The sequence below is a fragment of the Phalacrocorax carbo genome, chromosome 2, assembly GCF_963921805.1.
Source record: "Phalacrocorax carbo chromosome 2, bPhaCar2.1, whole genome shotgun sequence".
Classification (NCBI taxonomy): Eukaryota; Metazoa; Chordata; class Aves; order Suliformes; family Phalacrocoracidae; genus Phalacrocorax; species Phalacrocorax carbo.
Genome location: NC_087514.1, coordinates 95,197,005 through 95,223,726, shown reverse-complemented (window position 1 = coordinate 95,223,726; position 26,722 = coordinate 95,197,005). Strand labels below are relative to the sequence as shown.

The following is a 26,722-nucleotide window of genomic DNA, read 5'->3' as shown; positions in this document are numbered from 1 at the left end:
CTCATAAAGAGTCTGACACCCAGCAGATGTACCCTAGCATAGTCCTACTAACCTGGGAGAATTTGTATCAGCTAAGGTCTCATCATACATGGACAAAAAGGAAATATGGGACTAATTTTTCACTTTCCTATTAGTTTCACATGTTACTCCAAACAATTTTACCTGTGTTACTTTACATTTTAATTCACTTAATGTCTTCATATATGTATACACATACACAAACGCTTACAAGCATGTACATTTCTATGCAGTCCCTATTAAATGGAATACAAGTTTATATATTTGTAACACGTGCATATATATATGTACAGATGTCAGGTAACCCTAAATGTTAGTATTTTTAAAAAGTCAGTATTAAGATTTTTAAAATAAAGGGAAGAAAAACTGAATAAAGGAAAGAATACTTGAGAATGGGAATGAGGAAAGAAATATCAAGGGCAAGTATAGGAAAAAGCAAAGAAACATTTTCACAAGTGCTCACTTGTATATATTTAAACAGTAGCTCTTTGGACAAGAAATTAGGCAGAAGAATGAAATAGGAAAAAATGTTTTCTTTAACTTGTTTATGCTGTTTCCTCAAGTTTAAGAAATAAAGGCCAATAGTAGAATTTGAAAATGCCCTTACTAACTTAGGAACATAAATCCCCAGAACAGTCAATGAAATGTAGGCTTAAAGTACCTTAGATACACCTGACAATATAATCTTTAATCCTCACCTGCAGTCAACACCTTACCCAGCTAAGCAGCACTTTGACAGTTTGTTGGTTCTGGGATTTTTAGCTGGTTTAGTCTGTGATATCACTTGGGTCAGCCTCAAAGGACTGCTTTAACTCATCCTGGCTGAAATAGCCTGGGGAAGCACAGAGCCAGCAGGGTACAGTGGTATTCCATGTACTCTCATCTTCCCCTAGGATGCTTTGGTGGAGCCTGGCACAGACCCAGGTTTCCTCCTGGGGCAAGGGCTGAGGGCATGGCTCAGCCAGATGATAAGATAGCTTATGGCTCCCTAGCACAGCTCCCAGGGAGTAAAGAATCTACACAAGTGGCCAAATCTTGCCATTTTTGTTTAAAAATGAACCAGGAGAAGGGCCACAAAGGGGATATTAGTCACAAGTACAGTGAACTTAAAACAGCAAAGTGTGAATTAAGTTGATTCAAGTGGACACTGCAATAAATTATATATCTGAGAGACAGTAAAGCTGGGATCAAAATATGTGTGAATACCTCTAGTGCTTGCTTTTGGAATTTTTCAATTTCCTGTCTCAATTTTTCCCTTTCTTTCTGTAAATCATTAATCAACCCCTGAAGTTCCAGGGTTTGCTTGCTGCTTGTCTGAAGCTGATTCTTTAGTTCAGCAATGGCAGTATTTTTCTCATCAACTTCACTTCTGACCATTCTCAGGTCATCATACTCCAATCTAACATTTCGCAGCTCTTCCTCCAGTAGCAAGTGTTCCTTGGTTAGGTTCTCGGTGAGAGACTGAAGCCTTTCGATTTCTATTTTGCACTCATTCAAGTTTTTGCTTTTCTCCTCAGAGGTTTTCTGTAAGTGCTCGTATCGTAGGTGAGCCTGTTTTAATTGCTCCTGTTCTTGGACCAGCTGACGGCGTAAAGTCTCAATATCAGATGTGTATTTTCTGATCTCCTCCATGTATCTCTGCTTCTCTCTCACGTGACCATCTAATACTTCTCTTTGGTGTCTAAGGTCATCTTCGTTCCTCTTCTTTACAATAGACACTTCTTCTATCTGCTGTGTGAGATTAGTTATTTTAACTGACTGCTCTCTGAGAGATCTCCTCATGCCTTCTATTTCCTCCTCCAGTTTCTTCCTCCTGGACGTCTCCTCCATTATATTTTTATTCTGCCTGCAAAGTTCCTCCTCCAGCTTATGTTTCTGGATCTGCAAGTCTTTTACAGTGCTCTGGAACTTTGCACTTTCTTGATCCCTGCCTTTTTTCTCTTGTGAAACTCTTTCATAGTCAATTTTCAGTCTGGCCAGTTCCTGCTCTTGGATCCTCAGCTTGTTAATTGTCTCAGTAGCACTCGTGTTTGCTTTCTGCAGGTCAAACTGGACTCTCTTTAACTGACTGTTCTCATCCTCTAGTTCTTTCCTCTGACTTGTTTCTACATCCAACAACTTTCTCAACCTTTCGATCTCTTTGTTTCTTTCCTTAATGGTCTTAGAAGCATCATCAAGCGACTGTTTGTACCGCATGCTTTCATCAGAGTGCCTCTGAATAACTTGTTTTAGCTCAATCTCCAGCTGCTGTTTTTTCTGAGATAGCTCTGAGCCAGCTGCCTTCTGCTGCTGAGCATTCTCTTCTATTTTCCGTAGATTATCTGTTGTCTGACTTATTGTATTTTTCAGTCTCCTAATTTCCTCACACAAATTCCTATTTTCTCTCATGGCATTATCAAGCTGTGTTCTATAATTATTTGTGTCCTCTTCCTTTTGCAGGGTGACCTGGTGAATTGTGGTCTTTGTGATATTAATCTCAGTTTCATACTTGTTCTTTAAACTAATAATTTCCTCATCATAACTGTTCCTTACCTTAGCCAATTCATTTTCAAGTTCCCATCGGCTTTTAGCCTCTTCCTGAAGCTGAACCTTTAGCCTTTCCAGCTCCTTAGTTTTATCCTGAATAGTTGAGGCAGCCTCCTCAAGAGCCTGCTTGTATCTTGAGTTGTCTTCGCCACGAAGCTGAATGATCTGCTTCAGTTCCAGCTCTAACTGATGCTTTTGCTGTGACACCTCAGAACTGCAAGCCTTGTGCTGAAGAGCATCTTCTTCTGCCCTCCTCCGTTGATCTGTGGTTTGCAGAATGGCATCATTCAGCCTCACAATCTCATCCTTAAGGTCTCTGTTTTCTCTTGTCAGTCTGTCAACCTGGGCTCTGAGGCCTTTTGCATCATCATCCTTCTGTGCAGCTATCTGCTGGATTGTGGTCTTCTTAATATTAATTTCTGTTTCATACTTGTTCTTTAAATTACTCATCTCCTCGCTAAACTGGTTTCTTACCTTAGCCAGCTCATTTTCATATTCCCTCTTCCGTGTGCCTTCGTCCTGAAGAAGAACCCTTAATCTTTCTATCTCGTACTCCTTCTCCTTGATGACCTTCTCAGACTCTAACTTTTGCCAACCAAGGCTGTCTTTCTCGTTTTGCCTTGTTTTCTGCAGCTGGTCATAGTCATTCTTCTGCTGCTCATATCTATCCTCCAGCAACTTCCGCTTCCTTTTCTCATCTTCAATCTCATAAGTCAGCCTGGTTATTCTGTCATTTAGATCCTTTATTTGGGCATAGCATTTGTCCAGGTTTTGCTTAGCAGAATTTCCATCCATTTCAGCTTGTCTTTTCATCTCCTCCAAACTCATCAGCTTTGCCTTGAGCTGAGAAATGTCCATCTGGTACTTCTGCAGATTTTGCTCCAGGAATTTATGCTTGTTGCTTGTCTCTGAATTTGAATCCCTGGCAAGCCTGAGTTCTTCTTCCAGAAGTTCAATTTTGGTATTTTTCATCTGCAAAATGATAGCAGAAAAACAAATAAAAAACCCCACATAAATACTTGTAACAACTGTTTCAAAATCATCACATGCAATATAATATACATTTTTAACACTGACAACTTAAAAAGCATTTTTTCTCTGCTTCAATGACAGCTTAAAATCCTTTTTCATTTTATGTCATTAAGACAAATTCCAGAATCCTTATTTATTCAGAGTCAAACCTTATTCAGAAATCAGCATAATGACTTTCAGAGGGGAAATGGTGCTTGATGGGGGAGGGACATGCAATAGAGGTAGTAAAATCTGATATACCAGAAGTTCACCAGCAAAGTATTAAATAGCCTCATTTAGAGCCTCCACAATTTTCAAACAGGTGATTCACATTCCATATATGTGACCTCTTAAAGTGGCCTCTCTCTTCCCACTGAGCTGAATCAAATCAGGAGTTAGTCCATTTGAAACACTGCTGGTATGGCCTGAAATGAGGTGTGGCCCCTGAACCATAAGGAGCAAGTTTTCAGCACTGAGAACACTGTACTCTCACTGAGGCCAAGGCTCTGATGGGCAGAGAAGGACCCCTTGCGTGCTTTGATGAGCACCTCCTAATTACGAAGGCTAATGTTCTCCACCTCACACATGACCGTGGAGGTAACTTTGCAAGATACTGTACTCTCTCACAAAAGATGCATGAAACTGCTTATATGCCTCCTTCATGGGACACCACTGAGCTCAGGATTTAGTTTTGTGGACTGTTTTGCACTGTACTTAAGGAGAAAATCTTTGATCAGTGATAGCTTGCTAACCTGTGATAAAAATAGAAGGTAAAGAAAAGAAGAGTCAGATTACCTTCAAGTCCTCCATGCTCTTTAACATTTCACTTAAGAATCTGTAATAATCTCCTGATCTTGTAAGAAGCTCTATGTAGCGAGACTGAGCCTCACTAGCCTTGAAAGGAAAGAGAATTGTTAGCAGCTTGTATTACAGAGTTAGATATGAACATACCTATGTCTCAGATCATTTAAAGGACTCTAATCCACTTCAGAAAACATATCACTTGACAAAGTAAAAACGAAATTCTCCTCCTCACAAACTCACATGACTTTCTGGGGACACCAAATATATAATTTCTCCCTTCTGATAAACCCACACCTTCTTTTTCAACATTATTTTCCCCCACGGCTGCTGTAATATTAAATCCAAGGTTTCACCCTCTGGTTCATCATGCTCTTCCTGTCTGCCAGTCACAAGTAACCTAAGTTAAACTTTTAATAGTGGTTAATTCCCAGGTTGAAAGTGACTAAACCACTTGGGGCATGAATCTTACTTTCTCACAATATGTACACAACGGACATTGAATAGGAATGTGGTAAATTCCTGAGGGCTAATCCGCCTAAATGAGCCCAAGTACGATTTTACAGCACAGCAACTACTCTGCACTAATTCCTTGTGCTTACAGGCTTAGTACACACTGCCAATGTCAGTGCTATTTATTAGAATACAACTGTATATGACTCAAAATGGCTCAATGGAACAAATATATTAAAAGGATTGATGGGGAGGAAAGAAAGATACCTCTTGCAGAATCAGCACTGCAGGAGACTGAACCACGCTCTTCTTGATAGGTATGTTGAGCAATGTTTCTAATCCGGAACTGTAGGAAGCAACCTGTAGCTCATAATCCTGAAAAACAACAGGGAAAGGTAAGCCCATTTAGCAACTGCCAAGGAACTATCTGGGAATCTGGATATCCCAAAATGCAAGTAAAGTTTTGGGGTTGTTATGGTTTTGGGTTTTTTAATAAAAAGCTACGTTTTTCCCTTGTTTATATCTCTGGCCACGTACAGATGATCCTCTATCATTAACATAAGCTTATCGGTTCAAGTACCACTGCGAAGGGTCATGGAGGAGAATGACAAAGGGAAAAAGTGAAAAAACATTTTACAAAAAAGGGAAGATATGTGTTTCCGTTAATTGAGGACTTCCCAGAGGTGAAAAAGATTCACGGGAGCAAGTGGTCTAGGTACTTTGCCAGAAATAACTGTCTCTGCATCCCTTTCATATCACATACGCCACACCACATATATAGCAAGATCTTTGTCACAGAAAGTAAGATTGAGCTGGAGAAAGCATGGATTAAAGGTGACAAAAATGAAAAGACCACAATCGCTGTATATCTTCTTGGTTTTCATGGCTCTTGCACACCATTCCTCCTGCTAATCTGCATTTGTCTTGCCTCCTAGGCCAGACCTAATTGCTAAGCTACCAATCTGTTCTCTACTCCCTTTTTTTCTTTTTTTAACATGTGAGCTGGAAAGCTTAGCTAGGAGGCTTTGATTCTCCTGAAGAGAAGCTCTCACTGGTATCTCCTACATCACCCTGTGGTCTTCAGGTTGCAAGTAGACAAACTGCTTTCACTATATTTTGTACACACAGGTGCTTCACCCCAGCAATTTCTGCACACACACATCAGGGAGCCTGCCAGCAGATCAGAGACAACAGGATGCGCCTGACCATGAAAAACCATACCCCACAAAAACGCTGAAACCCAAGTACCTTAATTGCAGCTGAGCACTGATCTGCATGCTTGAGGAGCTCCTCAACTTTGTCTCTCTTCCCACAGATTTCACTGTGCAAGTTCTGTCAAGAAAAAAGTGAGCTGTGAAGTACTCCCTCAAGATTTGCCAGTATTTCCTCCTGTACATGTTGCCTCCCTCAGAAGGCACCTGCAGTATGAGACCACTGCAACCCCAGAAACTGAGACCTGACATGACCTGCTGTGCAGTTTTACAATGGTAAGCTCTCTGTGCATGACAAGGTGGTTCTCAGAAAGAACACCTAGCAACTGAACAACCCCTAGAGCTCGGGAGAGAGTTCCTTGACTTCAGCTTAGATGTATTTCCTCACTTTTTATTATTGTGCTATAATTTCTCCCATAAGTTGCACCATTATACAGTCCCTTAATTCAAAGCTGATGTGTAAAAGTGTCAGTGATCGTGTAGGAGCAAAAAACGGTCTTGTTCATAATCTGTAGCAGCGCTGACAGAAAGTAATGAGGATAATAATATTTCCTCTCTCCTGCCTTCTACACATGTGGAGTTTTTTTGTAACTTGCATACTTCATAATTCAAAACAGGCCACTGTATTGCAGGCTGCGTTGATACTGGTATTTTCTGAATAGCAAAACAAATACAAGTCCAGATAGTTGAAGACGACTCATTCAGGTGCTGCGTACCTTCTGATCATGTAGATATCTCATGATAGTGTTGCAGTCGCACAACTTCGTGGACTCGATAGAATCCTGCCTGCGCTTGGCATCGCAGATCCATTTGCACAGAGCCTGGTAGAGATCTCGGTAAGTTTTCAGCTGTTTGATCTGCCTTTCTAAATCCCACGATCTAGAAAACAACAGGGAAGACTGTCAAAATGGAAAGTACATTCTCTTTCTCTCTCTTTAAACGTTTTTCAGAAATAAGATACAGTAATAAACTAGGTCATGCTATAGGAAGCTCTAAAAGGAGAGTCTGAACAAAATTTTCAAATAAATGAGACTTGTACTAGTTAATAGTCACCCAACATGGGTTTTTAGTGCCTCATTTTTTATTAACTCTGCAATACCCAGACATTGGCACTTCCTGTCAACTAAGCAAGGGATGGATAAAACCTTGCAGTGGTAAGAATCAAGTTCACCGACTCCAGTACTCTTGTTCTCGACTTTCAGCAAAACAACTAGCAACTGATCAATTTTTATTAATAGGACTAGATTTTGTCCTGAAGTAAAAACAAAACAAAACATAACAAACCACACCCCAAAAAAAACCCCCCACAAACAATCAGAATACTCCTTCAGTTCAATAACGCATTGGAAAAAAATTGTTGAGATTTTTTTTACTTAATTTTTAGTGTTAATTTTTTAACCCTCAGGTATTGGGTATTCAGGAATAAGCAGGGTTGCTGCGTTTGAAGGGGAAAATGCTGACTGGAAGCATTTAATCCAAAGAACATTAGCAAGAATTTAAAAAAATTCATTAGAGTAACTCCTTAGCACCTAGATGATACATTTACATTAATAACTAAATTTTCCTGCTTCGTCTTACACAATCCCTTTTAAAGTATGTTCAAGCTATTCACAGTTGCTCTAGTGTTACTGCCCTGAAGTCATCATTTGTTCTCTGGAAGTGATGATTAGTGCACACCAATTCTTTTAGATTCACTGTTAAGATGATCTTAGTAGCAATAGCAATGTAAGGAACAAGCTATTAGGAAATATGATCAAACCTGTTATCTATCTGCTTATCAGCTCTCTGCCAGCGGTCTATTAGCTGGGTAACTTTGTCACAGAACTTTCCAATGTCCAGGTCATACAGGGTATATGACTGGCAAGACTGTGAGTGAATCTGAAGTGTTTTCTGCAGCTCGTTCTCCAGGGTGTTCAGTAGTGACTTTTTCATGTTTAGGTCTGCTTTCATTTTCTGGAGAAAAAACCAAAATGCTGTCATACATTTTATTCTTGAGAGGGTACTCAAATTTAGCGATCAACAGAATGCACAATATATTGGGATCTGAAGATTTTCCTTCTAACTCAGTAAGGTATGTACACTGATGACAGCTGGACTTAATATATCGAAAGTGAAACACCTACTTTGGTAAACAGAGTTTGGCCTAGGAATGTGTTTAAGGTTAGACTCACTCTTAAATAATTTTCTAAACAAAGCCCTCTGCTCTTATATGCTGTAGCTGATGTTTCAGTTTCTCAGAACTATGTAGAGCAGTAACCAAAAAAAAAAAAAGGAAAAAAAAAAAAGGAAGAGCCTGTCTTGCTTGTTCTTAGAAAAAATTGACTAGAAATTTTCATTGATGTATAAAAGATTCCTGAACTTGCAATGCTGTGGAATCAAGCCTCAGGATTGGCATATCTAGTTTTTAAATGTTATCTAAAAATATGCATAGATTTTTTTTCCTGTTTACATTTTTCTAAACATCTTCCACAGAGATGTTTGTTTACACACACACACTTGTTTGTGTGCACATATTTACATACTGTGGGGTATCACCAAATGCATACACTGTGCAGGCGGTGGTCTGCCTTGCATCCCCCAGTCACATGGATGACTTCATCCTTTGATAATAGCTTTTTTTTTTTTTTTGTGTAGCTCAAATTTACACCAGCTAAGAACAACTCCCAGCAACTGAACTGCAGCTCTCATTTATCAAGATAAAAGGTAACCTGGTTGTGCTCCATTTGTGCCACCTGCACACTTTTTCCCTACTACACCTGAATGAAAGAATGAAAGGGTCCCTGTTCTCCCAAAGGCATTCAGTGCATGATAGTACCAACTCAATGCCAGATAAAGACTGGTTCTGCAAGCCAACTTTGTGCTCAGCAAAGCAGTTATTCTTTGCCTTCACCCCTTGTACAGGATAGATAGTTCTCACTGTAAGATTTGAAATGGACTTCATGGCAAAACCAGGACACACATGATACTCAAATATATTTGTTACAACTAGATGACAAGGGCAATTAACAAGCCTTTTTGCAGGAAAGGAGCTATTGCCTTCAAATCTAGCTTCATAAGTGATACAAATAAACACAGATAATTTTGTACAGAAATGAATTATGGAGACCTTCCATGCCACTGGCTTTGCTTTGGGGGCAGCAACAACCAGGGGATGGAAGAAGTAGTAACCCATACATTCCTTCCAATAATTTGCAAAAGCATTGTATGTCTATGCCAAAAAATATGACAGGATCAGCATTTCCATCTCCTGTGGTTTCAGGGGGGGTTTCACCCAGCTCTACAGACCAGTGCTGGCAGCTATGAATTTTGCCTTCCTGTGTCCTTGGGTCTTGGCCTCTCACCTTCAGACAAGCCCGATAAGCCTCCACTTTATCAAGATCCAGAGGAACAGTCTCCTCTTCGGACAGCCTGACTTCAAAAACTCTGATCACATCTTCTGTTTGTAGAATAAGCTGGAGCAGACACCTCAGTGCATTCAAGCTAAAATAAATAATGCAAGACAAATCAGTTATGGACTGGGGCAGGAAAGGCGATATTTCTAATTAATTGAGGATCATTAGTTAAAGAGAATAAACAATACAGAAAACATTTCAGTGATATCCATGATTCTTTTTGTTTTTTTCTAATTCTTCCAGAAAAGAGAAGAAATTCACACAAGTGTCTGTTTCTACCCAAATGTACAACACTCGTAAGAAAGAAAGTGTAATTTTACACTACTGGTAACAAAAGGCAGGTTTCTGGACTAAGAATTATGGAAGAAAGTGAACAATTTATTGCTATAACCTCAGTTTTCTTACCTGTCTAAGTAGCCGGCAGAAACACCATTAATATTTTCCAGTTTTTGAAATAGGGCATTTATCTCTGACTGCAAGTACACATACTTTTCACAGCCTCTGAAGTTAGGCAGCAAGTCCTTATGCTTATTGAGGGTTTCAGCCATTATTTGGGAGTCATTCTGCACACCCTAAGGAAAGAGAATGCCTGATTTACACATTTTTGGTGGCTGAATGATCACTCTACAGCAGATATGCAGTTGGTCTCCTCATCCAAATAGTCTGCTGTTATGTAACCAGCTTGACTGAGGACCGAAGCAGTGCCTGAGCTTGCTTTCTTCAAGGTAAGTAACATTGGGCAGTTTCTTTTTTGCACAGTCCACAACAGGTAATACCTTTTTTTGAGCACCTTGGCCACTCTGAAACTCCGCTCCGTTGAAAGCGGAGTGCTTTACTGCCAGCTGCCTACTGCACTCAGTAGACATGCCAAGGTCCTTCTGCTCTTAAAACCTTTGCAACCTCATTGCCTCAGGGGAATTTATCATATACTGAACCTGCTCTATTTTCTAACTAATCTTCTCTCTCTAGTCTCCTTCAAATCTTAAGAACTGGGAGAGGGAGAGAATTTGTAAGCCTCATCTATCCACTCTGCATCCCTATGGACAGCACTTCAGAGGTAGGTGGTAAAGTGGAGTTTATGCAAAAGGATATTAATAGTGCTTTAACCTGGATGAGGCTTAACATGAGCTCATGTCCATGTGACATCAGGTTTTCCGTTTTCTTTGCTTGAACAGAATTTGACTTCTAAAATCCACCAGTCAACTTTTTCTACTTAGGAGCTAAACTCCAGTCCAAATCACCAGTTGAAAATTTTCTGCACAGGATGTGTGTCTTTCCCAGATGATCAGAAACACAACTGCAGCATGCTTTGCAGCACAGAGTCATACTGAGCTTGAGATTCTCGAAGAAAAACATCCAGTTACCTCTAAATCCTTTATTCTGACTGAAAAGTCATGTACAGCCCCTTGATCCACTCCAAGAGGAGCTCTTTGAACCATCTGAATCTCAGAAGCTTCAATCTGACGCCGAAGTTTCTGAAGCTCCATCAGCAGCCAGGCCTCCTGCTTCTCATGTTCTCGGTTTCTCTCATTAACAATAATGGTGTTTGAGGAACCCACAGGACAGGTCTCAGTCGGGACCACTGTAGAATGAATTGGATAAATGTCAACTGCCAGAGAACTGAGCACCTACATATAGAAAGCCAATGCAGTGCCAAAGTGACCTAAGCACTGATTTGATCTGTAGACCTGTGAACAGGCAGAAGATCTGGGCCCTTACACAGCCATTTCAAGTAATGCAATCTCCCCTTTACAAAAAGCGAAACTTGTTTCCTTGAATGCAGCAGTGATATTTTGCTTCCTAATAACTGAAAACATATCAGATGGAATAAATTACTCTCATTTTTCCCAGCAAGTCCCATGAACTTCAGAGGACTATTCCCAGATTCACATCAAAGGAAGGAAGAAAACATACTCCTCTGCGTATGGCCAGTTTTGTTATGTTGGGAGACAGCAGTACAATTCTTGAACATGTTTCCATTCATATGTTTATGAGCACATTTCCACACAAAAAGAATGATGTACCACCACCCCCCAAACAAAGAAATCCAAGCAGTACAATCTCTACAAAAAACAGGAGGACAACAAACCTATTTGTGGCTGTCGTGGTTGATTGGGTAGTTGTATAATCAAGGTCTGGTAGTGCTTCTGAGCATCAGTGAACTGAGTCTGGATCTTTCGTTTGTCTTCATCGCCAAACATCTCTGAGCCTTGGCTGTTCCTTAGGAATTCTTGATAATGGATCTCCAGGTCAGTTATTATTTTTTGGTAATCTTCCTTGCGCATTGTTTTCAGCTGAAATGAGGAAGAAGAGAATTTTGAAAAAAGAAGCGATTGGGAAACCTTTATAACTAGTTAATCATTAAGGAATAAACTAATACACGTATAGAAAAACAAAAAAAACAAAAACAAAGGAATCGCATTTTAGAATAAAATCTACCCAGGCTGCCTCTGAAAGTATGGTGTTAGAAGTGCCCTTTGAGCTAATCAGTTCTTGTTATAACTATTTCATAACTTAAGAATAGTTCAAAATTCTACATCTTACTCTGCCTATCCATCCCCTTGCATAGTGGGAACAAGTACAAGTATGTAATAAATCCCCTTAGCTAATCTTCCTGTTTATCCATGTTATGTTTGAATGTGAAAGTATTTTCCTTCTCCTTTGATAAAACAAGAACTTTCACGTGTAACTGTGCAACCCAGAAAAAGGAAGGCCCATGGGTTTGCAGAACATACATCTGCACAGGACACAGCAAGCACTGTTTGGGACAGCAGAGGTCAGGTTATGAATGTCCCTGGTCTATGGGTAGGGCCAGCTGGAGTCTTACCTTGGCAATAGTCATCGCTCTGATCTTCTCAATGTCAATCATGCAATAATGCCAAGATACCAGGCTCTTCATGTTGATATACAGCTGGTTCCACAAAGCTAAAATAGCTTCATAGTACTGCTCAATTCTGAGATGAGAGAAAAAATTTCATGATCAAAACATGTGTGTCCTTGTAGCATAGCTACAAAACATCCCAAGAAACATCCACTGGATGTGGAGTGCATTAAGGCTTGTTCTCTACTAGAAAAAACCTTGGAAATTAATTTATCCATGACTTTCATTATTAGAGATGATAAAAACCTTGTAAAAGTTAAGATTTAAATATTTTTAGATCCCCAGTAAGTTTCACTGAAGTGAATTTCCTCAAGTCAAGGGTCTAGTCTTTAATCCCCTGCCCTTATGGGGGTGGGGGGGAGCGGGGGGAAGGCACTATGATCATGGCACAGACCAGATTTTGTGGGTGGTTGCTATTTTGAGTGAACTATTCTATCTACTCCCAGGTGTAGGTGTCCAATCCCAGGCAGCAACTCACTTGGTAGCAAGATCCACTGCTAATGGATTGGGAGGTGGGATGATAAGACTAACAGATGGCACCAGCATATCCACTCCTCCGGGGCCGGTTACCAGCCATTTGCTGCGCTCGTTATTGTCCTTCAGGATACATTCATCTCCTTTGCGCACTGTTTTCTGTAAGGAACACAATGTTTTTTCTTTAGTTAAGTAAGATGGGGTTTCTAGGAGAGACAGACAAGAAAGATCCATCTAGATCACAGAAGTGGGAGTGTTTCCCAGCTGCCAGGTCTGGGTGTGCATCTTGGCTTCATTCTGGAGCAAGAGATCAGTACAAATCAACCCCTTGTCCCTGAATCTGGTTTCCATGTGAAGAAAACCCAAGAAAACCAAGTGGGAGCCACAGAACACTCTGAGCAGTTGCCAGTCCAGTCAATCATCAGACCTGGGGCTTGCCATGACAAACATGAAAGGCTGAGTGCAGACACATGGCTGCAGTAAGCTACGCAACCATGTATGGCTGTAAGCCAGTGAGCTGGAGGCATAAGGATGCTTAGCGCTGCATCTGTATTTGCGAAGGGACTGGGAACAAGGGTGGCAGAGCTAGATCCACTAGCTCCAAACACCAGAAATCCTGGCACCCTGTGGCCATGGGTGTGGCCACAGTGGAGGTTACAACCCACTCACATCCAAGAGGGGGAAGGTCTTCCTGTCATTTATCCTAAAGGGACTCTTTCCTTCAATTACACCTCTACAGCCAGCAAATAGATTTTTCACAGAACTAGTAAAAGGCCACAGGCTTTGCATTGACCTGAGCATGCAGGGGCTCCAGGCTTGTCTGGGCTTACCATCACCTGAGAAGACTTTAGCATGCTTAACTCCAAGAGCAATTGCCAAGCAGTCAGGTAACCGTTGCCTGAATTTGTTTAGCTTTGCTTATAGGAACAATAAGTAGTTACTCTGTGTGGGCTGAACTTCTGTGACTCTGGAATAAAATGTGGTATGGAAGATCACAGACACAGAGTGGATAGCAGAAACCCCAGACTGTAAACACAAATCACAGTCCAATTACTGGTCACTGCAGGATTGCAACCTAGTGAATCAGGTATAACAGGTGGAACAGGTAGAGTTTTACAGATAACAGAATAGGAAAACTGTGTCATTGGGAACTGGTGAAGAGAAAGAGCAAATAATCAGAAAATGCAGCTAAGCAGACTGTTACGAACAAAAAATACAGAAACCCAGGCAGCCCCAATACTGAGGAGGAAGAAACCAGCACCATCAATTTCATACTCCATCCAGCAAAAAACTTGGTATACCAATGACTCATTGTACATTCCCTCACCTTTTCTTAAATGAAGTGTTGACCTGAAGACCCAGAAGGACACTGGAAGGGTAAGCAATCACCAGAAGAAAGGGACAGATGCTGGCAAGCATCTGTGTTACAATCTTTACCCCATTATTGATGAGACTTTTCTGTGCTAATTTGTATTATTAATATTTACGCTATTTAATGGACTAATAATAACAATTTTGACTAAACTTATTAATCCACCAGAACCTAGCTTGTTCATTCATAGTTCCATGAAAGTCAGAGCTTTTTTTGTAAAAGAAATTTAAATGCTGACCAAAAGCAGACAAAGGGGTTACAAAAGGGTTATCAGCTCAACAGTAAATCATTTGCTATGTTCTAGTTTACATGATGTTCATTATCAGACAAAAAGGAACACAGTACCAGATCTTGTTTGTAGTCACACAGAGCCTTGAGGATAATGGGCTTGTTACTCCGGTAGTCTGGGTTACGTGGCTTCAGCTGCACAATCTTCTTGGATTTATTCACCAAACTCTGCACTTGCCTCTTGTATTCAAGAATTCTCTCCCGTTCATTCTGCAAAGATTAAATGTATGTTAAAAATTAATTCTAAAAAGAAATTACATTTAGTTCCTACTGTTGTATTAAGAGAGGGATACATCTGGAGCTCACTGTAGGAAAAACTTCCTTTAGCTCCAGCTCTGGCAAGCTGCAAAGTTTGCAAAACTTGCAGATCAGGTTTGCATACAGATCTGCCATGCAGTTAAAGTGAGATGTAAAAAACATAGGAATAAATGGAAAGAATCTATTATAACATGAATGCTAACCAAAGGAAAAAAAAATATTAACTCCACTCTCAAGCCTGACTTCATCAACGGCCCTTTTATATCACTGACTATTTTTGCTCCAGTACATTCAATTTGGATTTGTAGGACCTAACTCATGATGAGCAAATAGCTAAGACAGCTATAAGTTAATACCTTTCAGAGAAACTGCAGTATTATAAAGTGGCATGACGAATCATTTATTAAATGTACTAATCCTTTGAGGCAAAATTTATTCTATCACCTCTGAATGAAAATCTTTCCTTTTCTTAATTTGTTAGCACATCAGAAACTTGTGAATTTTTTGGGCTCAATCCAGATTTAAAAAGAAATCAGCTCCCAAACAGTATTACACAAATTAAAATAACACTGATCTGTTTGTAGGCTAATCTGTGTGTATTTCTAAAAAATGGGCAGGAATATACCAACATCTTTGCACGTTCAGACAGCACTGTATATAAACATTGCAGTACACCTGGGTTTACATTTGATATCTGAAGAGGGCAACTGATTTCCAAGGAAAGCAGAACATAACCTGTGAGATGTGTTTGACAGTACCTCCAGCTCTTTGATCTGCTCCAGTAAAGATTGCAGGGACATGCTCTTATCACAGATGAACTTCTTTCTGATGGAGTCTTGTAAGTTCTTCAGGTAGCACTCTGTGGCTTGGGCCTCTTCAAAGAACTACAGGAGAAAAGTTGTGACTTCAGTTTTACACAGCTCTTAAAAATGTCTGCTAAAAGTCAGTGGATTCCTTTCATGAGAAATCCCAGTTCACATCTGGCAGAATGGTAGAATTTACAATATGGCAACACTGTGTTATGCGTAACTGTGCACGGATTTAGAAAGATTCTGGTACAGAAAAGAATGTATGTGTGATAGGATTCACTCTTCTAACAAAAGTAGTGTGAATTCTCCACATCACTACTCACCTGAAAGTAAGCCGCATTCTCTTTCAGATGAACATCAATGCATTTGGTGATCTGAAGAATCCAGCTCCACTGAGTTTGTAATGTATCCATGTAGGCCTAACAAAAATAGTAATGTACAGAACCCAAAACACCACACTGATCTCTCTCCCATACCAAGACTCAAGAAAAATTATTTACACTCCACATAAATGCAAATTAAAAATCTGCTAAAACAAATCCATGCACACCAGAATAACGTAGTTCATGCAAATAGTTCCCCGACTTCTAAGCACCTACCTAACTGAAAAGAGTTAAATACCTGCTTGTGCGATGCAGAGACAAATTTCTTCATGACTTGAATTTTGTTTGATTGGCATAAAGCCTGATGTGCATGATCTTCATCTTGTGTATGCCCCTTTCAGGGGTGAAATGCACAAACAGTAGTGCAAATACAATATTTCAACTGCAAATTGTCATGTTCTCCTTCTTCCAAGGAACACTGTCAAACATATTTTTTTATGATGGCTATTTTTAAATCCAAAATTCTCAAGTAGTCCTCATGTATATTCTTTAGAAAATTGCACACAACTTTTACTTCACTGCTGGAGCTTACAAGGATCTTTCCTTCAAGGCACAAACTGACCACAGAAGAAATAGGAATGGTGATTTTACAAAACATGATAGCAGTTAACAAGTAAATACCCTGAAAAGCAGAAAGGACTATTTTTTTTCCTATTAGTTTCTTTCCATTTCAGGGTTCTTACGCACTCTTAAAACTGTAACAACTACACCCTTTTCCTAATAAATTCAGATTTTGCAAACTGTTGCAGCTTTTGTAATTGAAAGGTAAATGTACCCCAAGCTGTGAAAGCAAAAATGTCTTGGCTAAGCTGTAGAAATGCACTATGAATTTCAGTTGCAGAAAGTATTTGCACCTGGATTAAATATAAACCCTCAACAAAGGGTGTGGCTTTTTTTAAAACATGCCTACTAAGATAGCAGAAGAACAATGACATGCCTTCCTACCATAAATTCTGCTGCACTGTAGTCAACTCAAACAAGACACAGCAATTTCCATACACTCAGGCAACTCCTTAAGCCTCGTATTAATTTTTACGTGCTTCTATCATCAAATTTGATAGCAATGAGAGCTCTCCCCATAGCTCTTAGAAACCTGCCATTGCTGTGGCCAGGTTTGTAGAGGAAGGCAGTAACATTTATTAGTGCAGCTCATACAGCTGAATAAAAATGGACATGATTTTTGGCAGGCAAACCCTTCTCAGGTCCAAAGGCAGCATTTCATTTGCTGACTTTCACTGGCACCTTTTCCCATGTAACAACTAAAGGAGCAAGTGAAATCACAAAAAGTCTAACTCACCTCAATTTTGTCTGAAGCAGGGTGCTGGTTGAGCACTAGCTGGTCACTTTCTTGCTTTAGCTTGTTGAGCTCTTTTTCTTTAAGCTCCAGTTCACTCATGCGTTTCTAAACAACCAAAACACAGCCTTAAACAAGCCCCCAAATGTATGCTGCACATGATGCTTTACTTGAAAATTTTTCACATAGTTGTGATAATGTACAATTATCCCTGCTAACGCTACCTAATAATTCTATTCAGAGTACTGACATTAATTACGAAGACAGTAGAATCAAGAAGGTACAATCATCTCATCTCAGTTCTAGTCTCTAGACTTGCTGCTTCACAGAGCAAAGCACCCATTGTCCTGCCTTTCCTAGGAATGATGGAAGCAAAAATGACTGCATCCTGCAACACCCAGAGCAATGGAACTAAAAAAAAAGTACCTTCTTAAGAGTGTGAACTTTCATGCCTTTTCTAATTTCAAATTTCTAATCAGCTCCAATATTGGTTATAGAAATGCACATGCTCAATTTCCCTACATACCCACAAAAGACAAGGAGCAGTGCAAACTACCTCTAGCGTGCTCAACGTGCTGCTGGCAAAACCATCAGAGGAAGAGAGAGCAGTTCTCTCTGGTATAGCTCTACTTCCTGGTGACAGACATCACGGCCAAATATAGGGACACCATAACTCCCAAGCAGTCCTAACAGGGAGAATTAAAATGCTTGATTCAAGTCCCTTAGTTTAGCATGCCAAGGTAATGACTGTGTGCACAAGCTACATGCGATTACTAGTCCACAGTGGACTGTACTGATAAAGCCAACTTCCAAGGTTAAAAGAAACCATGACAACTGGTTAAATGGGAGCACAATATTCCAACAGATGTCCAATCTTCACTGCAAAGGTTGACACACAGTGCTTAATCCAAAAGTGTTGATAAAAATCCCCAGGAAATTCTAAAGAGTGAAGAAATGTCCGCTCTGTGATCAGTCCCCCTGAGCGAGGCTGTTCCTCCCTCACTATCCCGAAAGAGAGCCCGTGGAAAGCATAGGGAGGTTGAGCTGTCTTACAGAGAAGGCCTCCTGCTTCCTGGCAATGTCAGTGTTCCTGTCACTCCAGTCATAGAGAAGCTCCTCTTCCTCACAGTCATTGATCCACATGATCTCCCTGCTGGTGGCTTGGATGAGGTTCTGGAATTGACGGAGCTGATCCATTCTCTCAAAGGAGTATTTCTGCAAGGAATTCCAGAATTGAGAAGCCATAATAACAGAAATGCCTGTGCTGGGTGGAGAGGGGGAAGCCAAGACCACAGTATGTCCTTTTTTTAAAAAAAAAAAAAAACCAAAAAAAAACCCAAAACAACCAAAACTAAAATAACAGTAAACATCACATATTTATAAAACCTGTTGGCAATGGACTGAAGATAATGCGCCTGGGTTTACGGAACTATGAAACTTGCTGGCAGTGGACAGTGGACAACATGGCTGGATTTATAGAACAATGGGAACTTGAAGTCAGCAGCTTCCAAAAGTAATTTCAAACACAAGCGTAGTAGACATGTAAGCAGGTAAGCAAAAAGGCATAGGAAAATACAAGAAGTGCCAGAACATTTAACATTACTTTTACTTGCGTTTGCTGCTCATAGTACATCTTTGATGTTGCAGTAGCACCTTTTGCACAGGTGACACTTCATGAAAAGATTCCTTCACTGTCCTCACATCATAATACACAACCTGTTGCTTGAAACGTGTACAGGAGTCAGCTTCCAATCCCAAGGGTTAAATCTACCCTTTGCACAAGATTCTCACTTTATTTAACATGAAGATCCAAACCAGAGAAGATGCGCAGCCCTACACAGAATTTGGTTCTATTCCCACCTTTGAGTAACTTTTTAAGCTTCATATATAGACTAACTTCATCGCTACATTTACTCCCATTAAGGAGGTAGAGCTCTACTCTTCACCTGCTTAATGCCCAACTCCCTTCCACAGGTGCAAACAAGAGACCTCCTTGTGAGGGTAAGTCAGGTATACACCAGGGAATGAATCAACCTCAGGTTCGTGACTTCAGCTGAACCTTACAGAAACTACAAAGTACCGTCAGTTTACTGCTGAACAGAATTATTTAAATATGTATCTGTTGCTCTGTTGAAACCTGAAGTGTCCCTTGACTATCATCACACCGGTATTAATAACACAAGAAGAGCATTAATCACAGAGCTTATCAGACATGAACACATCTCATGCTCACCAGCAATCCTTCGTATTCTTCCTCCAGCTGATGAACCGCAGCCTTCTCCCGCTGAAACAGACAGCAAATATTTAGTGAGCCTTTTACAAGTTGCCTATTTGCTGATATTTCCTTTAAAGTGTCAGTATCATGTTATGACTCCAGGTGGTAACTTGGAAATGGCTGCAAGAACAACTGGAGGACCACAAGAAGTATAAAACTAAGGCTTGGACAAACTTACTTCCCTCAGGGATGATTAGTACATTAGCAAGGTTGCACATAACCCCTGTAATACCTAAACAGCTCCTGAAACTTGATCTCTTTCTGTACTAAACTCCTAGAGAGCTGTGGGGAAACAGCTAGTCCTAGAGCTAGCTTTGGAGATTATGAAGTAGCATAAACTACGATGTGACCAGGTGGTTCCAATTTTTATTCCCATTTCTCCGACTGGGAACCTGCACAACCTTGGAACTGGCATTCCACAGGGCCAGACTATCACCTTTCCTATTTGAAGCAGAAGGGAAAAGGGAGTAACACCCCCTCTACTCTTCAGCGTAACTGAGAGATCAGAGCTCCAGAATGGAGTGCGTTTTCTTTAGATCCATCTCTCTCTCTTCCTGTCTATGTGAGCAATTAACAGAAAAGTAGAATGGGAATTAAATATGCCTCCTCTCCCCTATACCTAGCTGCTGGCCTGACAGGAGAGGAGCTTAACCACTGCATTTTCAGTGTCCTCTTTGTTCCAATCACAAATCCAGAGAGGAACAGAAACCTCAGAGGGGCAAAAAAAAAGAAAAGTAGTTTCCACAAAGAAGCCCACACCTAAGAAAAGCCCTAAGCTCAGCCCAGAATTTGGGCATTTTTCACAGAAATTCCCTCATTACTCAAGGCTGTATCTAAGCACTCTTACCCATCTTATTGGTCTAATATAGCTAGACAGAAAGTGAGAATAATCGTTCTTAGCCATTCTTCTCATGAAAAATGTTGCAATGTTTATTTGCCAGTCTTCGTACACAACAACAAGATGTTAAATAGCTACTAATTTTTCATTTTAAAATGCTGGGGAAGGCAGTGGAACACAATAATAAAATAATAAATATTAGGGTTGAACGTGGTTGCTATCATGACACCAGTGCTTTCTGAAGAGAAGCTGAACTATTCAGCATTCTTTTTTGTAGTGGAACACTAGCGAGCCAATAATGTAAATCTAGACTAAGCAGCATGTAAGGGAAGACGGTAACTACCAGATCTGTTTTGACTTTGTCCAGGTGCCAGCGATAGTCTCCAATGGCATTGTGAGTCCTCCTATGGTCACCAATTTGTTGCTCGATGGATGCTGCATCAAACCCCCATTTCACCAGCTCCATTTCAGCCTAGAAGAAAGATACAATATTTGTACTTTCATTTCCAACCTTATTATCTAAATCGGAGCATAAAGGAATCGAACTGAAGGAAACATAACTGTGTAGTATAGTACAGAGTAACACTGAACTAATGGGAGTTCAGAATAGGGGGTACAATTTCTTAAAACTGTTGTCACTTAAACTGTGTGACAGGCTCCCAAAGTAGAAGAACAAAGTAGGGAAAATATTTAAGTTGCTTAAAATTAGGCTAGATGAAGCACGCTCAGTGGTGTATTTTCATGTTTTCTTTGGCCCACAGTGTTCTTTTATGTCTAGAGTAGAGTTATATTCTTATCACTCTGAAAACAAATTATGACTTTATCAAACAATGCTATTCATGCAATGAATTGCATCGACCCAGAGTCAAGTTCTTTAGTCCAGTACACTACATTTCCATTTTAATTATGCTCATGTAAACTCCAATAACTTCAGTTAAATGCAGTCAAACTAAATGAAAAAAAAAAAACAGATGATAAACTGAAATTATTATAGAATGTGTTGCTTGTCTTGCATTTTGAAACATTCATTGGACGATGCCGAGTGAAAATCTCTAGCAAGAGCCTTTTAAAAACAGTAATACACCTGGATAATTACTAACTTGAAAACTATCTGACTGCAGTTCTTTATTTCATCATTTTCAAATACTAAAAGCCACTGAATTCACAATTCAGCTCCTCAAACTCCAAATCATCTTTTATGCTAAGACAGACTCCGTGCCTGTCTGAATGCCTGTCTGCGCATGTGCACAGTAAAGAAATAGGTATCTTAATCTTGGTTTGGGACTGAATTTGGTAGTTACTAGCCTGGAGCCAAATCTCTATGACTCAACAGATGACAATAAAGCCCAAACCATGCTCTAGCATAGGGATTCAGAGGCAGTGTTGAAAATGATCCAAGAAACAAAACCATTTGCATTCAGCCATCTAAAAGTTACAGGACTTTGACCCTTCTTGTTATATTTAAACAGTCTAAAGAATCTGTAGCAATAGTGGCAGTCCTGGCTGGCTGCCATAACACGAACAAAGGCTGTCTGGATTTCACTGCACTTTCCCCCTAATTCTGCAGTGGAAATTTGAACAACCTTCCTACCACCTGATTCTCCTGTCAGCAAACCATCCACACAGAAAACACAGAAACACCAGCAGAGAACCACAGCTGCTTTTTCCCACATCTCACCATGTTACTAAGGGAAACATTATCCTGGTCCCAATGTGAGCAGGTGATGAGACACAGCAAGGCATGGTGGGAAGAAGAGGCATGGTGGAAAGTTCAAATTAATTTTTCCCTAAAAAATCTCAAAAGCTGAACAGGGAACTAAGTTCTTACTGGCCCCACCCCAAGCTTTGCATTAGGGATTGAAGAAGGTAGAGCAAGCAAACCTTTTACTTTCACAGGAGCTTTTGTATGGGAACACAGTTATAAAGCACTTGCTTATACATCCTGTGCTTAGCAAGGGGTGTCTGGGCTGGGTGTCACGTGGCATCTTTGGGAGGTGCAGCATGTTCACGGTCTTTCATCACTGGAAACATGCCCAGTGTCTGTCCCACATCACTCCTCAAATCATGGCAGGTCTGACAATTAGCCTACTCTCCCACAGTGTCTGTAGAGCAATCATATCTGCTGTTGCTCTCCTGGCACGATGCTTATAGACGCTACCACTCAAGGGGTGCATCTCCACTTCCCCTTCTTCCTGTAGAACATGCTGTGCTATGGGAGGGCTCTGAAAGACTTGACTATGAATAGCACTCACATAAAAGTATGGGAACTGTACAGAGCTCTAATCTGGTTTGCATAGCAGCCACCTGGCAAACACCACATGCAGATAACAATGGCAGGACCACTAAGCAACAGCCTAATAGAGAGAAAAATAATGCAATTTCAATCTACAAGGAGTGTGCAAAGTATAACTTCAGCCAACTTGTTCCATCCTCCCTACTGGTCTCTCAGAAAGGGCTCTCCAGCCACAAACACACAACTTGTACTTCAGCAGTAGAAAAACAGGCTGTTTTTGTGTTTTCTGCTCCAGGTTACATCATCAACAGCTGTGCATAGGCAAATTTATTCTGCACATGCAACAGATACACACAAAAATGCTGAAGCTGCTATTTCAGCAGCAACTTCTGGAAGTCAAGTCCTGTGGCAATCAGCTCTACCTTCTGGCTCCCACTGTGATAAGGAGAGATTAGAGGGGGAGAACAACTGTAAAATACTGGTCAATGGTTAAGTCTGTGAAGCTGGTCCTATCTGTGTAAAGGGTTAAGATAAATATGAACCATAAAGGAAACCTGTGGAAGGAAGGAAGGAAATATTGAGCATAATAATCTAGCGCAAACATGCCGATGCCTTTTGTTACGGTAACAGCTGTGTCTCATTTAGCTTTCAAATCTAACTTCCACACTTTTTCCTCTGCAAAAGAAGACCCTAAATTCATGTTCATATTTCAGTGGAAACTCACTACATGTACAATACTGCAATTAAAAAAAAATTTAAAAAGGAACTTGGAATAGTATATGAGCATCCATGCGTACCTTTAATTTTCTGCTGGCACCCAAAACATTACTGCATGCAAGGTGATGTTCATAAATACCAGGTCTTAGCATTGTCTCTGGGTTTTGCACAGACTTACCTTCTGCTGTCTCATCCAGTTTAAACATTCACTTGTGACACGTTTCGTGTACTCATCCCAGCCTGAGCCACTCTGAGAGGAGTAGCAACCACCGCCTTTGGAGCTGGCCCTCCTGGCACGGGGAACACTGATGGCTTTGTACAGGGCACGCATTTGCTCTTGAAGTTGAAGCAGCCTGAAAGGGAAGGAACTAGTTACTGAGTATGAGGAAAACAACCAGAAAACATGGAAACAATGCAATTAATCTCTCCCACTGGACTGTCAAGTATTCAAAACAAAGTGCTGAAAGCACAGACTGTGGAAAAAAACATATTGACTAAAATTTCATGGGGACAACCAAGGTGTGACATCCTATAAGAAATGTATTACTGCAAGACCCTCTCCATGTTAGCGTGCCCCGAACAAAACTGATGATTTCTGTCACATCCTGCAACACCAGGGGAGGGTGAGCACTTGAGACACCACAAACTCGTATCAGCCACATTCCCTCCCCCAGCCCTTCCCTGGCCATACCTTTTCTGATACATTTCACAGGGTTGGCCCATCTGCCTCATCTCTCTGATCAGCCCATCCAGGATATCCATTTGGTCATTTGCCTGCGCAAAACACTCTTCCAGATCTCTGTTCCCTCTAATCTGGACACCATCTCCATATTTCAGTTCCTGGGTGGGGAGAGAGAGAGATGGGAGATTAAATTATTTATTCACCACCTAAGCTTCAGCTTGGTTGTTTTAAAAGAGATGTTATGAGGACCAATTATTTTTAAGAAGCATGATAGATTTCAACTGCTGGGTCTCTGATTGCCAGTTTTAACTGGCAGAAGGCCAATCAACAAAGGATCCAGAGTCATTGGAAAGTCCTTATTACAAATCAAATATAAAATATAAAATAAAATTATTACAACATAATACCAACCAAACCTTTCCACAAAGAACATCATATCCTGACTGATGTTTATTTCAGCAGAATCAAGGCTTCACACAGTGTGCGAAGTTTTTAAGACCTTATGCTTTGGTGTTTAGAGGGCAAGAAGCAAACGCTCTGTCCTAGTAAGAGTTGGTGGATACTGCTTCTGATTTTTCAGAAATTTCCCTGAGCTTGTAAGACTTACAGACATTGCTCCTCCCCTGCAAAAATACAGACTGCGCCCTGTCTGCCTGCAACCAGCTCCATGCCCAGCCACATTTGCATCCCATCTTATCACCCAGTCTAGGCAAATTCACCACAGGCCCTCCCAGTGCGGTGGACCACAGTATGGTCACGGTGCCTTGAGCAGGAAGATGCAACTTTTTGATTTCGTCCCACACTGACACAGCCATGCTGAACAAAACATAACCCAGCTGTGACTTGATTTTGAAATAAAACATTGATGGACCTCATTACTTTGTCCCTCAGAAAGAAAAGAAAAAAAAAAAAGTAAGCAATGCATGTTGTGGCACCAAGCTGGAACTAAACATCACTTTCTTTTAACTCCACTGGAATAATATTAATCCTTAACAAGAGGCAGTATTTACTCTGGCATTGATTTTTATATAAACATGCTCACACATGCTGTATCTCTGAAAAGGAAATTAACTACTACCCACAGGGTTCATTCCTGAACTAATTTTCTGTCCACAGAGGGTCAAAAGTGTGTATTAAATCACATCTACTGCCAGAACCGCAAATGGATTTTGGATCTTAGTAGCCTCAACAGAGGACACATTCACCACCCTGCACCTCCTCTGACTTCAGCTGGAACAGAGGACATCCCATGTCCGCTAGGACTGAATCAATGAGTAACCCACCCCCAGGCACTATGTGTTTATATCAGTGTAGTGTACAGTAAATATCATCTTTATTCATTTGGGATGAAACAGTCAAGAAGATTTTAATCTAGTTTTGTATACGTCTTCAGGCACCATCTGGAAAAATAAAATAAAGGTAATTAAAGTTTTTCCTATGGTGGTTCAGGTTCATTATGGCCCAGAAAACAACGATGATATTCTACAGAACACACCAAGAGACCGTAAATGGTCATAACATTATTAATAGCTGTTTACACTGACAATGGCTTTGATGTAAAACTAAAAAATAAGGTGCAGCACAATCTGTTTGAAGGGTGGGGTTTTTTAAAAAGATCAAGAAGTCCCCCTTTTCTTAACTGGATGCATTTTATTCAGTTTTACTGAACACTAAGTACGGACCAAGGAGGGAGACCTAGGAAGGCAGTGTGCTATTCCACTCCCACTTGCCTCACACAAAGATCTGAAAGGGGATAAAGAAGATGAAGAAGCAGAGCGTGCAAGTCCAGATAACAACATGGCATTCGTTCTCTGAAATATTGATAATCACTTTTGATAAGAAAAACAAGAAGCACTCACGGGTTGTACTATGAGCTCAGCTCGCATCAGGCAGTCTGAACAGTTTTGCAGAAGCTCCTGGATGGTGTTCTGGCGTCTGGACACTGTACAGGTCCCATTCTGACTGTTGGGGGGGAGAAGAAGTAAGTACAGAGAAACCACACATTTTGAAAAGACAAGAGAAATACAAATCCCGAACAGCTAAGGGAAGTTACATGGTATGATCAATCTCATGAAGCTTCAGAGACATATATGCTTTATCTGGTCCTCCTGCATAATTGCACCATGGCATTTTAATGCTGATTCCATGATGGCAGAGCCACTTTGTATTTCTGTAACAGCAGGAATGGACTGACTTTACCACAGGATTGAACAGATGATGGGAACTGGCATGCCATAAAGGAGAAAAGTTTTCTTCCAGTGCAGGTATTTGTAGCTTTGATAGGCAAAACTGACAGTATTACAGTGAGAATAAATTATTCACAATCTTTGTTAGAGTCAATACATCAGAACATAGCCTTTGCTTGATGTTATCAGACATGTTATCACAGCAGCCATTGAATGTCAGCGCATAAAATGAAAGCAGTACCCTCTGCTACGCAAGCGCTTGAGCATACAAGTCCATACAAGCATATGAAGGGCCCTTTTATCAGTGAAAATGGATGAAGCTGGTGCAGTGTTTTAGAAGGCATTGCAATTTGCACACACTACTACAAAACTATGTAGGGGCTGGAGTTAGAGGACATGCTTTCTTACAAATAAATAAAGTGGGCGTTTGGTGCTTCCAAGTAAAACTCCAGAACTGAAAACACTAGTGGGGGGGGGGGGAAGCCAAGATAACTAATAGGGTCATTACTGTTGCCTTACACATAATGTACTGCATCCCTACCAGCAGAAGGTTGCTTTTCCAGCATTTGGGATTCAGCCACCAAAGCAAGCCACTGCTAGTTGAACGTGGGTGAGCTGCT

The 26,722-nt window shown here is 40.5% G+C and overlaps 1 protein-coding gene across 4 annotated transcripts in view; it reads right to left on the bottom strand.

Moving 5' to 3' along the window:
* The window catches only part of DSP (desmoplakin), a 54,881-nt gene that overhangs the window by 4,253 nt on the left and 23,906 nt on the right, over positions 1–26,722 (bottom strand). For 2 of the 4 annotated variants that reach the window (XM_064443567.1, XM_064443568.1), the window contains exons 2-23: positions 25,776–25,878; positions 23,926–24,074; positions 23,413–23,587; positions 20,628–20,756; positions 19,405–19,455; positions 18,225–18,386; positions 17,175–17,279; positions 15,818–15,913; positions 15,444–15,569; positions 14,485–14,637; positions 12,772–12,926; positions 12,240–12,366; positions 11,502–11,706; positions 10,777–10,994; positions 9,818–9,984; positions 9,362–9,500; positions 7,780–7,973; positions 6,737–6,899; positions 6,058–6,141; positions 5,077–5,184; positions 4,351–4,449; positions 1,225–3,516 (exon numbers count right to left, since the gene is read on the bottom strand). In XM_064443567.1, coding sequence (XP_064299637.1) covers positions 1,225–3,516; positions 4,351–4,449; positions 5,077–5,184; positions 6,058–6,141; positions 6,737–6,899; positions 7,780–7,973; positions 9,362–9,500; positions 9,818–9,984; positions 10,777–10,994; positions 11,502–11,706; positions 12,240–12,366; positions 12,772–12,926; positions 14,485–14,637; positions 15,444–15,569; positions 15,818–15,913; positions 17,175–17,279; positions 18,225–18,386; positions 19,405–19,455; positions 20,628–20,756; positions 23,413–23,587; positions 23,926–24,074; positions 25,776–25,878 — 5,200 coding nt within the window. The remainder of the gene's footprint in view (positions 1–1,224; positions 3,517–4,350; positions 4,450–5,076; positions 5,185–6,057; positions 6,142–6,736; positions 6,900–7,779; positions 7,974–9,361; positions 9,501–9,817; positions 9,985–10,776; positions 10,995–11,501; positions 11,707–12,239; positions 12,367–12,771; positions 12,927–14,484; positions 14,638–15,443; positions 15,570–15,817; positions 15,914–17,174; positions 17,280–18,224; positions 18,387–19,404; positions 19,456–20,627; positions 20,757–23,412; positions 23,588–23,925; positions 24,075–25,775; positions 25,879–26,722) is intronic. The other 2 variants (XM_064443569.1, XM_064443570.1) reach the window with 2 other exon arrangements.